The 12,286-nt window shown below is 33.2% G+C and overlaps 1 protein-coding gene and 2 long non-coding RNA genes across 4 annotated transcripts in view; 2 read left to right on the forward strand and 1 right to left on the reverse strand.

The window, feature by feature from the left end:
* The window catches only part of LOC110102251 (DNA repair protein recA homolog 2, mitochondrial-like), a 42,985-nt gene that overhangs the window by 26,010 nt on the left and 4,689 nt on the right, over positions 1 to 12,286 (reverse strand). Inside the window, exons 3-4 of one of the 2 annotated variants that reach the window (XM_020830501.2) lie at positions 8,868 to 9,088; positions 2,060 to 2,147 (exon numbers count right to left, since the gene is read on the reverse strand). In XM_020830501.2, coding sequence (XP_020686160.1) covers positions 2,060 to 2,147; positions 8,868 to 9,088 — 309 coding nt within the window. Of the gene's footprint in view, positions 1 to 2,059; positions 2,153 to 8,867; positions 9,089 to 12,286 lie in introns of both variants that reach the window. The other variant, XM_020830502.2, reaches the window with a different exon arrangement.
* Positions 9,605 to 11,248, forward strand: LOC110102252. Its single transcript, XR_002303788.2, has 4 exons — positions 9,605 to 9,980; positions 10,154 to 10,258; positions 10,579 to 10,624; positions 10,782 to 11,248. It is a non-coding gene; the product is annotated as an uncharacterized LOC110102252 (long non-coding RNA).
* On the forward strand, positions 11,376 to 11,762 carry LOC114580538. The gene is made up of 2 exons (XR_003701983.1): positions 11,376 to 11,428; positions 11,522 to 11,762. It is a non-coding gene; the product is annotated as an uncharacterized LOC114580538 (long non-coding RNA).

Below are 12,286 nucleotides of genomic sequence, written 5' to 3' on the forward strand. Positions count from 1 at the left end.
ATAAAGAGTTTTTCTGCAAATCAAAGTTTCCGATGTTTAAATCGACAATATTTGAGTAGGAGGATGGGATCCCGCTGTCCATGGACATGATTGGGTTTCCTCGGATGAAGGAGAATATGAATTTTTGGCAAGGGTTATCGGTGCTTAAATAAAAGTTATCGGCAGGATGATGTAGAGTTATTGCCGACTGAAGGTTGGAAGAAAGGGAGGAAGGTTTGTCGTCGACACTCAGAGAAGGCTTAGGATTTTACTAAGCTCTGATACCATGAAGAAATTGTTTAGGAAAAATTGAATTCAAATTTTATTCCTTAAAATCATTACATATATATACACTCTAGGAGAATAAACAAAAAAGGAAAGACATTTTATCTAATCAATTATAATAAACATAAGAGGAAAGTCATTTAATCTAATTGATTCTAATAATTATATCCCACGAATCTTGGTGTCATAAGAGAAAATCTTCAACTGCAACCCACGGATTACTGATATGTCAAAGTCATGGCCCCCTCCTTGTCATGTGATTCAACAAATTTAAAGATGGAATAGTTGCTTACTTGCATGGAGTATGTTTCTCTAAATAAGACAAGTCTCAATGCCTAACACATAAAACCAAAATACTTTTTAAACCTTTAAATTGAGCTCTCATAAAAAATATAAATAAAAAAGGCAAGCTATTAACATTTGAAATACTTGTCTTTACTATATTCATATTTATAGGATGGGTAACAACTGGAGGGAAGATCATGTAGTCAAGAAAGGAAACATAGAGGTATCACAAGAGAATGACTCCATTTCAAATGGTGCTAAAAAAAGTAGATCCAGTATTCATGAAACCTAAAGTCAATGGTACAATGGGACAAGGGATAGCCTAACACTACATTCAATAATGTTTGCCCGTGCAAAGTAAAAGAGGTAATCAAAAGAAAAATTGGGCGAAAATCATGAGTTGATGACTAGTCATGCAATAAAAAGTGAGACTTGAAAGCGAATAAGCATGCTGTATTTTCGACATGCTACCAGGAAACAACCTCCATACAGGACCACATGAGGATATTAAATGGCACTCATAGAATTTGCAGAGATGAATTGAAAAATTGCACTCTACTTAAAAGTAAATTTTATAAAATTACAATCAAGATGGATGGCTATGTTGAAAAAATCCAAATGTTGAGCAATAAAAAAGCTGTTAATGGCTAACTTGAACATGGTGAAAATGAAATGTTAAGATAGATTTGTGGTAAGTATGATAGATAAATTAAGTCATACTTTTATAAGAGGGACAATTGGTGTCACATCTATTGATTATAAAATGCTTAATAAACTTAATTGGTTTTGGTACATTAAAAAAAGTGTAAAAAAAAACAATTAGACGGGTAGGTAAATTTTGCTATAAAAGAAAAAAAGGTAGACCTAAAATAATATAAATAGTTGTTCAAAGTAATTTGCATCTGAAGGAACACCAAGCAGGAACAAATGAAAATTGAGAATTTATAAAGCCAACTTCAAATAGGTGGCATAAGGCTAATCATGATGACAATGTAGTTTTTTTTAACACATGTTACTTAGTAAAGCAGACCTCTACTAAAAACACAACATCTTCATAAGCTTACACATCATGAAAGATTACCAGGAGTTAATGGTTTCCAATTGCATGTTAAATAAAAGAATAGAAGAAATAACACCAATTGATAAAAAATATGTCAATTAGATGGGAAGAAAAAATTGGCTCAGGACAAAAGAATAGATTGACCTAAAATAATATAAAAAGAAGTTGTTCAAAATAATTAAAAAATTTTAACATTTCAAGAAATTCTAAGTAGGAACAAATGGAAAATGAGAATCCATAAAGACAATCCCAAATGGTAGATACAAGGCTAATAATAATGATGATGATGTGGATTATAATCGTGTACTTGTTTTAACCCATCTTTTTAGTAAAGTAAACCTCCACTAAGAACACAATATTTTCATACGGTTACATATCATAAAAAGTATTAACAGCTAATGGCATGCGGTTACAAGTTAATTAAAATAATAGAAGAAAGAACAAAAAAACCTCCAAGCTTCTGTGCCTCCTTAACGATATGAAGTGCAAGTGTTGTTTTTCCAGATGCCTCTCTTCCATATATTTCAACTATCCTTCCCTGCACTACATGACATTACACAAATTAATTTAATATGAGATTTTCCATATAATTTACAATTAGATCAGAAGTTAATAACATTTCAGAAAGGAAAAGAAAGGACTCCACTTCAATAGTAGATGAGGGAATGGTTGTGGTCTGTTGGGGATTTAACGATTAGAAACTATCCAAGTAATCTTTGTACCAACTCTGAAAAATTAAAAGAGAATAAAAAGTAAAAAATGACCAGGAGGCGGGGGTTGTTTTGGAGGGTTAAGAAAATTTATATAGCTTAAAAATTAGATATTGTAACTAACAAGTAATTTTGTAAAAGTAAAACAAAACTAAACCTATAGTTTCTCATTCTTTTTTTTTTAAGAAATTGTACTACATACCACTTTTTGTCTAAAATGGGAGGGAAAAAAATTTAATCAATAAGATTTTAAATGGAGCTCAATTTTGAAGTTGGATAGTCCTATCCCAAAATAAGGTTTTTTTCATAGGTTCTATCATTAGAAACTTGCTCTCTTTCAGAATTAAAAAATAAATACTGATAACAGGGAGAATTGTTTTTGCAAAACTTTCCCTATTACAATAGTATAGGTTTAAATATAAAGATTTCTCACTTTATTGATGTTTACTTTCCTAAAAGGAATTTAGCTGACTCCCACTCCGATCTTTGTCCCTACGATTCTACATAGAGAGTAAAGTTGCCATTCAAAGCATCATGATTTCTTTAGAAAGATTATTAAAAAAATAGGATATAGTGCAATTTTTCCACGGAATAAATTTAAAAACAAGAAAATGAAGAACTGAAATCATTGGACAAAAAGGTTCAGTTACTATTAATCTCAATCAATATATACACCATAAACTCAGCATTGGAGCAAACCACATTTTGATTTAACTAACCCGGTTGATAGTACCGAATGTCAAAGCCCAACCCTGGAGTCGAAGTACTAAGTCTGGAAAAAATAATCAAATGAAAGTTGGAAGCTTGCTATACTTTAAAAGGAAAAAAATACAATTTAAACCAAACTTTATTTTCCTTTACATAAGACTCAAAATATCATAAAAGAGCCTTTAAACCAAAAAAATTTTGATTTACATCAAATTTTCACATACAATCTAAAATAATACATTTTGCATATAATTAAAAAAGTAAGAAAAAATATCTAAAATGTTCTAAACTTCTCTCATAACTAGGCATGTATCTAAAAGTAGATGCTTTTCACCTATTGTAAGCAAAATCTTCTAATACCGAACAATTTGAATTAAATATTAATATTAGTAAATATAACACTGTCATTGCCAGGTCTCAAGTCCTGGATGAGAAAAGTGGAGGGTTTCGTTAGATAGTCGACAGCCAGCGTAAAACTTGTCGAAAAAAATCATGACATGAATCCTTTAAAAAATTCTTAGAAGATGATATTCAACAAAGGTGAATGAGGTATTTTGCTAAACTTTTTAATAAAGAATGTGAAAATACGATTGACTTTAGTGAATTTATCACCCTAAATAAAAATAGGGATTTTTATTTTTATCGGCGTATAAGTAAGACTGAAGTTAGAGAGGCTTTAAAGAAAATGAAGTGTGGAAAAGCTGTTGGACCTAATGATATTCGAATAGAGATGTGGAAATGCTTAGGTGATGAAGGAATTTCTTGGCTTACAAACTTTTAATATTGTTTTGAAGACTAAAAAGATGCCAGATCAGTGGAGAATGAGTGTATTATTCCTATTTTTAAGAATAAAGGTGATGGACAGGAGTGTGCGAATTATAGAAGAATTAAGTTAATGTGTCATACTTTAAAACTATGGGAGCGAGTTATGGAGCATAGGTTGCAGCATGATACTAATGTTTCTCAAAATCAATTTGGATTCATGCCGGGTAGGTCTACTGTGGAAGCTATACATTTATTGAGAGGTTTGATGGAGAAATATAGAGAGAATAAGGAGGATCTACATATGATATTTATTGATTTAGAGAAAGCATATGATAAAGTTCCAAGAGAAGTGTTATGGAGAGTTCTTGAAAAGAAAGGAGTTAATAATGCTTATATTCAAATCATTAAGATATGAATGCAGGAGCTATTACTTTGTTCAAACACAAGGGGTTTGACCAAGTATTTCCTATTTCGGTTGGATTACATCAAGGATCAGCCTTAAGTCCATATCTTTTTGCTTTAGTCATGGATGTTCTCACTAGACATTTGCAAGAGGATGTACCTTGGTGTATGCTTTTGCTGATGATATTCTTCTTGTTGATAAGACTAGAGAGGGAGTTGAAGGTAAACTTGAATTATGGAAGGTCAACTTTAGAGTCTAAAGGTTTCGCTTGAGTAGATCTAAAATTGAATATATTGAGTGTTATTTTAGTAGCAATAGACCTAGTGAGGGGATTGTGACTTTGGGCGATCAAGTCATTAATAAGAGTACACGTTTTAGATATCTTGGATCTATTGTTCAAAGTGATGGTGAAATTGATGGGATATTATCAGCAGAATTCAAGTTGGGATGGTTGAAGTGGAGGAATGCATCGGGCTTATTGTGCGATAGAAAAGTCCCCTCAAACTTAAGGGAAAATTCTATAAGATGGTGGTGAGACCTACAATGCTTTTGGTGCTGAATGTTGGCCATTAAAAGAGAAGCATAATACTAAGTTAAGTGTTGCAGAGATGAGGATGCTTAGGTGGATGAGTGGCTTGACCCTTAGAGATAGGATACGAAATGAGCATATACGTGAAAAGGTTGGAGTAAGATAGAAGAGTCGCTTAGATGATTTGGTCGCATTAAACGAAGGCCTCACGATGACCCGGTTAGGAAAGTTAAGGAATTATATTTGACTTATGTTAAAAAAGGTAGAGGTAGACCTAAAAAGACTTGGTTAGAAAATATTAGAAATGATCTTTCGTTATTAGATTTAAATGAGAATTTGACTTTTAACTGGACACAATAGCGAAAAAGGATTATGTAGCCGACCCCACGTAGTGGGACAAGAGCTTGATGTTGTTGTTGTTGTATTAATATTAGTAAATATGACTCTAAATAAATAATTATTTATTCAGGTATATCCAAAAAATGGTAACAATTGTGTTTTGATGTGTCACAACATGTACGAAAGCCTTACATTTTACTTGAGATTGTGTGAGGATGGAAAGAAACACCATCTATAATAGGGGATTCATGGGGACTGCCCAGAGGTTAGATATTTTGAAAAAAAAAAAGAATAATAAGCATATACACAATGATAATAAATAATAAATTAATAATGCATAACACTAATAAATAGTAAGATTTATGTATACATACTAAAATATACATAATAAAGTTTTTCAAAGTATATATGGGCATATTAAAATAAGAAAGAAAAAGACATAATGTAACATTATAAGTTTTAAAAAAAATTCCCTCACTTTACGTGCTCCCATACCCTATAAATGAGCTCTCCCTCCTTTCTCTCCTACTACAATCTCCCTTTACAACAAGCTCACTCTCAATCCCTTGCGAGGACAAGCAAAACATGAGGAAAATATTTGGGCAACTTATGTGCGACCATTCAAACCATTTTAACACAATGATGAGCATGTTCTTGGGTAGATTTTAGGTGATGCTGCACAAACACATTCATACAAAACACTCCAAAGCACATTCATTGGTGTGATAGGATGACTTTTCATAGGTTGTCATGCCCTTTGCAGGGAACCCAATACATCTTTATTGACATGGAAAGATGGTTTACTACCATTACTCTGTGCAAGTAACGACAAAGCTTCGCTATAATTTGCCTGAAATTTAGACACAAAAATAAATGCTAAAACAAGAAGGATGGAAAAACAAAGACAAGTTCGTGAAAAAAAAAGAAAAAATGGTGGATAGACAGTTTGCAACAAAATAATGGCCATCACTAATTTTCTTTTCTTTATTTCCTTTGAAGAAAGAAGACCTCACTGGGATGATTCTTAAGCCTTCCCACTCATGTATTAGTTATTGCATTCTATGGCCGTTTGAGAAAGATAAATGATTGGAAACAAGCAGAATTTATTTGTAATTCAAAAATAAAATCCTAGGGTGTGCTTCATCAATATTTGTATCTTCCCAAGATTTATTCGCAACATGATCAATTTACATCAGTACTCTATGGTATACTCTGCACAGACCGTCTTTGACATTTCCTCAAAATATATCACATCTACCAATCTTTGCAACAACAGCTTGAATATTCCTCAAGCCGCCACTTGATGGTCATTTATCTTTACTTTTTTTTTAAGTCTCATTCATCATTACTTGGGCATTTCACTGCATCAGTGCATAATGTCTTAACTCAAATTGCACGGAGGAAAACTTATCATGCATATTATAACATACAAGTTGAGGTAAGGCTGCAACTGGTCGATTCATGCATCCCAACTATTAGGCACTAACCATCTAATCATATATAAGAATCTTCACTTTAACTTTTTCTTCTTGATTGGGATTTTCACCTACAATCAACCCTTCACCAACCCCTCTTTCACAGCAGTCACGAATTTCATTTCCCTAGGAAACAAAACAGCTCTTCTTAATTGCCCAGCACCTCTTGGCCATCATGCAACCATCAAGGAGTGGAAGTTTTCAACAGCAGGACCGCAAAAGCAGACCTCCCAGAGGAAATAGCAGTTCTTCATTCAACGGCAACAACAATTTTTGCTCTTCAAGCCTAGCCTCCCTCTTCCAGGGATGTGATTAGAGAAAAAAAAACAGCTAATCCTCACGGTTCCTAAGGAAGAAGAACCCAACAAATTGGGAAGGGAAAATAAAACAAAAACAACGGGAAGGAGAGAAAGAAAAGAAGAGGAGAATAAATTCTCTAGAAAAAAAAAAAGAATGGACTGTCATTACAACAAAGGTTGAGGGTGTATCTATGGTCACAACTCAAAATAATTGTGTAAATTGAAACTTACACAAATTACCCCCAAAACAAAGAAACTATCAATAGCTCTTACAAACTAAGTAAAGAATTAAATGACCAGTAAATCAGTTGTCAACATGATAGATGATGTTTCTTGACTTCTTATAAAACACAGAAAGCTACACCCTTAAATTTTGACTCTCCTTCAGATGACAACAAATCACTATTTTTGTACTAATAGCACATAAAATGGAGACAAAAGCATAATTTTTCCCTATGTGAAATTGTTGTACCAGCAATTTCTCACCCTCTGTTAACTCATGTAGATCATGGCTAGCCTTGGAAAAAATGAAAATGGGAAATTCGCCTTCAAAGAGTTACAGCAATAGTATGTGATGGTTCTTGGCAAGGTTTGGTTTCAGAAAGTTCTGAGAAAGTGGGGGTCCAACGAATTCAAGTTCTCACCCAAGGCAACAAGATATTCCGGCTTGTACTACAATAAAAGACCGAAGAATCAGAGGGACATGTGGCTTCTGTGAGGCTGGTTGCGAGAAAAAAGGAAGGAATAGAGAAAAATGGAAGATTTGAGAGAGTTTCTAATTTTCACTTGATTTCATTGTAGGAACTAAGGCTATTACATCAGAGAATAAAATCAAATCCACTCCTGAACAAATTTTACAAGAGGCAACCTTGCCTATAATAATAAGCTAGATAAGTTAATTCAGAAGGATAAGAATTATCTAATCCATGATATTAAAAATTCAAGAATAAGTCTATCCAAATTATTTTATAAATTCATCATTATGTAATTCTAATATGTGTTTTAGTCGAAATTGTTCAACTTTTGGGAACTTGATCTTCCCCATATGACATTTAATTGATGATCTAATCATTCATATAGACTTACCGCAAAATCTACTCCAATTTCGACAATGTAATCTAAAAATAACTACAATCGATGATTTTCATTAACAACTCAAACGTTAGAAATCTACTGTATAGATCTCTTGATCACTTCATGATCTTATGCCTAAATTGTGATGGTAGCATCAAACTATGTAATTCTTTGAAGTAGAAAGTAGGCTTTATCATCCCCTTCATGATCTAATCTCCACATATCGGAAGGATGCAATACAGCAAGGGTTGAAGATATTCTAAAGATATATTAATGTTAAACAAGACATGAACAAGCTGCAACGTATCACCTAGGAGGTTTCAAATATAAACATATGAATACTTCACCTTAAGAAGCTTATACGGTGATGCTTCACTCCTTACACGTCATACAAATCATCAAAGAATATTAAACTAGATATGCAAGTTGAATGCCTGAAACCAATTTATACCACAATATTAAGAAAATGCACCATCGCATTTTTGAGAATTTTTCTTGGCATTTTAATTGATAAAGGTGCCAAACTTCTTTATTTTTAGTAGAATTCCTATGATTTTGACATGTTTAGATCAGGATGACCCCCTTGCAAACTTCAAAAAGATTTTGATATGCATATGAAATAGTACATTGGCCCTTGGTTAGTTAAATATGTCACAAAACTTCAAAAACAAGACCTTCACATTTATATCCGAAAGTTTCCACGAACTAATCTTAACAAAAAGCTCATAACTCTTACGATCTATCTTAAATTACTTCACTGCAAATCAAACTCTTCGAATACATAGAAAATATTGATAACCATGTTAGCACCGTTTCATAATTGAGACAAGAATTTAGAAATGTTAAAGTTAAAATTATTTTTTCTTTAATTTAGAGGCATTAAACTTAGGGCATTCAACATGAGGGTCAAAAAAAGAACATTGAACCATCTTCATCTTAGAGCACCACATAATCACCTTTGGTAGTCCTCCAATTCCAAGGGCCTGATCAAGCTTCAAAGAGCCTGTAGGAATCACTGGTGCCCATCGTGTGCTGAAGAAACGACGCATAGATAAATTAGAGTCTCTATCAAAATCAACAACAAGCTGGGACAAGGCAAGATGAAGCGTCGCATTCTTCTCCTCCACTTTTCCAACATCCCATTGCTGATCTCTCTCATATTCCAAAACACTATCCACTGCAATATTACAAGCTCATAAATAGGGCATAAGTATATAGGCTTAGTCGTTAAATGATATAAAAATATACATATGAAGGGGTGTCAAAACTTTATCAGTCCCAGGTCAAAAAATCTAACACAATTGAGTCCCATAAATGAAACTCCTGACAAAGAGAACTAAATGAAAGCACTTACACTCACGAAATCTATTTTATTATAGCAACCAAATATTCTTTCAAAATGGTTATTCAATTTAAAACATCAAGATTTATCTTGCATCCATACCAGTATGAAAAAATATGTAATTGACAAATTTCAAGTAGTTCATAGGGAAACTAAGGCTCGGGAATTTTTCAATTGGTCAACTATATGTTATTAATGTATATCAACATGAAAATATTGGAGAAACAATTCATAGAGTTAACGTATCTTCCATTAGGGGTGCAAATGAGTCAAGCCGACTCGTGAGCCGACTCGAGCTCGACTCGTTAACGAGCTCGCGAGTCGAGCTTATCGAGTATCGAGCTCGAGTTCGAGCAAAAATTCGAGATCGGTCCATAAACGAGCTCGAGTTCAATTCACAGTCCGTCCGACTCGAGTGCTCGACGAGCGGCTCGAGTATGCGGAACGACGGAAGTGCGAAAGGCGGCAAAGCCAAATGCTAAGGCGGAATCAGAACTTTTGGTCACGGGCCTCACGGCGGAATGGGCGGATAAGCCAAAGTCCAAAACGAAAAATATTTTAAAACTTTTGTTGTGAACCGGTTCATTAGGTTTTTTTGTCCGAGTCGTGAGAAGCATTGGGGCGTCGTTCCTGTTCGTGACCTAGGCTTCTCTTCGTCGTCTTCCGTTCTTCATGCGAGAGGCGACTTGGGAATAGACACTTCCTCATCTCTCCGTCTGGAAGCAAGGTTTTAGTTCATTTTGAATCCCCTCGCCCTTCTTCTCCTACAGTACTCTTGCTTGGATCTGGGCTTTATCTTCTTCTTCTTCATTTCTATTTCAATACTTTTTAATGTTTAGATTTCTTCCGTTCTTCATGAGAAGTGAATTTTTATTTTATTTTATTTTGATCTTTCTTCAGATCTATAACATCAGTTAGGAGAACTGATCTTGAACTTCAGATTCGATTTTCAAAAGAAGTGGTTGCCGGCATGCTGGTGAACTTGTGTTGTTACTAAAGATTTTAGTAAGTTTTTTTTGTTATGTTATTTTATTTCTTTTTGCGTATCTATTAACATTGTTTTGTTATGTTTTTTATTTCTTTTTTCAGATCTATTAATCTTGGAAAGGAAAATTCTTTATTCAGATTTTTTCTTTGTGAATGACTCCAGATCTGTTTTACTCGACTTAGTGACATTAGTTGATATTTTTTCAGTTTAATCAGATTCTTATTCAGTTTTTATTCTATGTGCTACCTTTTTTCTCTAAATAGTGAAATCCTGAAGAGATCGAGGCCAAGCTGCTGAAAGGAAGGTGTATTAACTCAGTTTTTTTTTCTTACTGCAGTTACGAGAAGGGTCTTAAAGATTCATATTTGAGCTCTAAAGAGAAGGTACCTAATTTTGTGTCTAATTTTTAGTTAATGTAACTTTTGATTATCTGAAATGAAAAGTGCAATAAGTTTTATCTGGAAAGTTTTTCATTTAGACTTTATTTGTTGTATGTTTTCGTAATTACATTTTTTTGTTTGTATATTCAAATCTTTTTAGATGTCACCAGAACCAATTGTTCAAGATAACATTAGTGAGGAGATTATTTTGGAGACGGTAGATGAAGTACCATCTAGTAGCATACAAAGAAATATTGGGTTAAATGAAAATGATGACGTAGTGGAAGAAAATAAGGTTGTAGAAGATATCATCTGTGAGCAAGAAGAAGAAGCAAATCCTGTTGCAATAAAAAAACGAAAGATAAAATCAATTTACTGTTCTTGAATTGTTAATATAAACCTGCTAAATTAATTTACTGTTCTTGCATATCAATGATAGAATCATGTTATTTGTGGAATGTGGATTCTAAGACATGCCGTTTCATTGCTATAAATTAGATAGGTCATAGGAGTATAGGACTGATTCTCTGAATATAATAACTCTTCAATTGTTTTCATGTTTGTAAGTTTAATTAGGCACATAAAGTAAAGTGATTTTTTTTATGAGCAGTCAATTGACAGTTATAAAACTAACGATTTTATTTTCACTAACAGTATCCAATTCATTTCAAAGAATGTTACTCTCCAAAATATGCATACCTGTGTGTAGAAATGTAACATTTTATTAAATATATAGGCTGTAATGAAGATGGGCAGAATCAAGCATTTGTTGCCAAACGTAATGCTCTGCGTTTTTGGGTTCTTCAGGTATTGTTATTTCTTTCAATATACCTTCTCTCAACTAATGCTTTTGTTTTAATTCTGTAGTAAATTTTATAATGCTCTTCATTTTAATTGCAGTTTTGCAGGTAGATGAAGTCTTGAAGATGAAGAAGCTATGAAAAACTTGTCATTTTGGTCATAATGTATTTTTTAAGGACTATTTGAGACATTATATATGATTATGTTTTGGAAAATTTGTAATTTGATCATACAGTATTGACTATTTCAAATCTTTCATTTTATTATGTTTATGTTTGAGAAATTTGTAACCAAGCAAACCTTTATGGATTTATAACTTTCATGTTATTAATTTTATTAATATGATATCCTTGTGGTTTGCTCTTGTCAAGAAAATATAAATTTTTTTATTATTTTATATTAGATATTATATTAATAACATCATGTTTTTTTAAGTAATTTATAATGTGCTTTTTAATGGTGAAAATTTTATTAAAAGCATCATTTTTTAATATGAAAGATTCATTAAAAAATAATCAATTCGAGCTTGTAATCGAGCTTATAATCGAGTCGAGCTCGAGCTCGAATAAAAATAATCAATTCGAGCTTGTAATCGAGCTTATAATCGAGTCGAGCTCGAGCTCACTATTCGAGCTCGAGCTAACGAGCCCAAAACGAGCCTATATTCTGACACACGAGTCGAGCTCGAGCTCGAGTTCTTTACTCGAGTCGAGCTCGAGCTCGAGCTCGAGCCGCCTGCATAACTAACGAGCTCGGCTCGAACAACCTTGAGCTCGAGCTCGACTCGACTCGTTTGCACCCCTATCTTCCATCATAACATAAGATTTTAATTATTCAGATGCATCCTAACAATACACATAAAAA

Source organism: Dendrobium catenatum, unplaced genomic scaffold (assembly GCF_001605985.2).
Source record: "Dendrobium catenatum unplaced genomic scaffold, ASM160598v2 fragScaff_scaffold_1083, whole genome shotgun sequence".
Lineage (NCBI taxonomy): Eukaryota > Viridiplantae > Streptophyta > Magnoliopsida > Asparagales > Orchidaceae > Dendrobium > Dendrobium catenatum.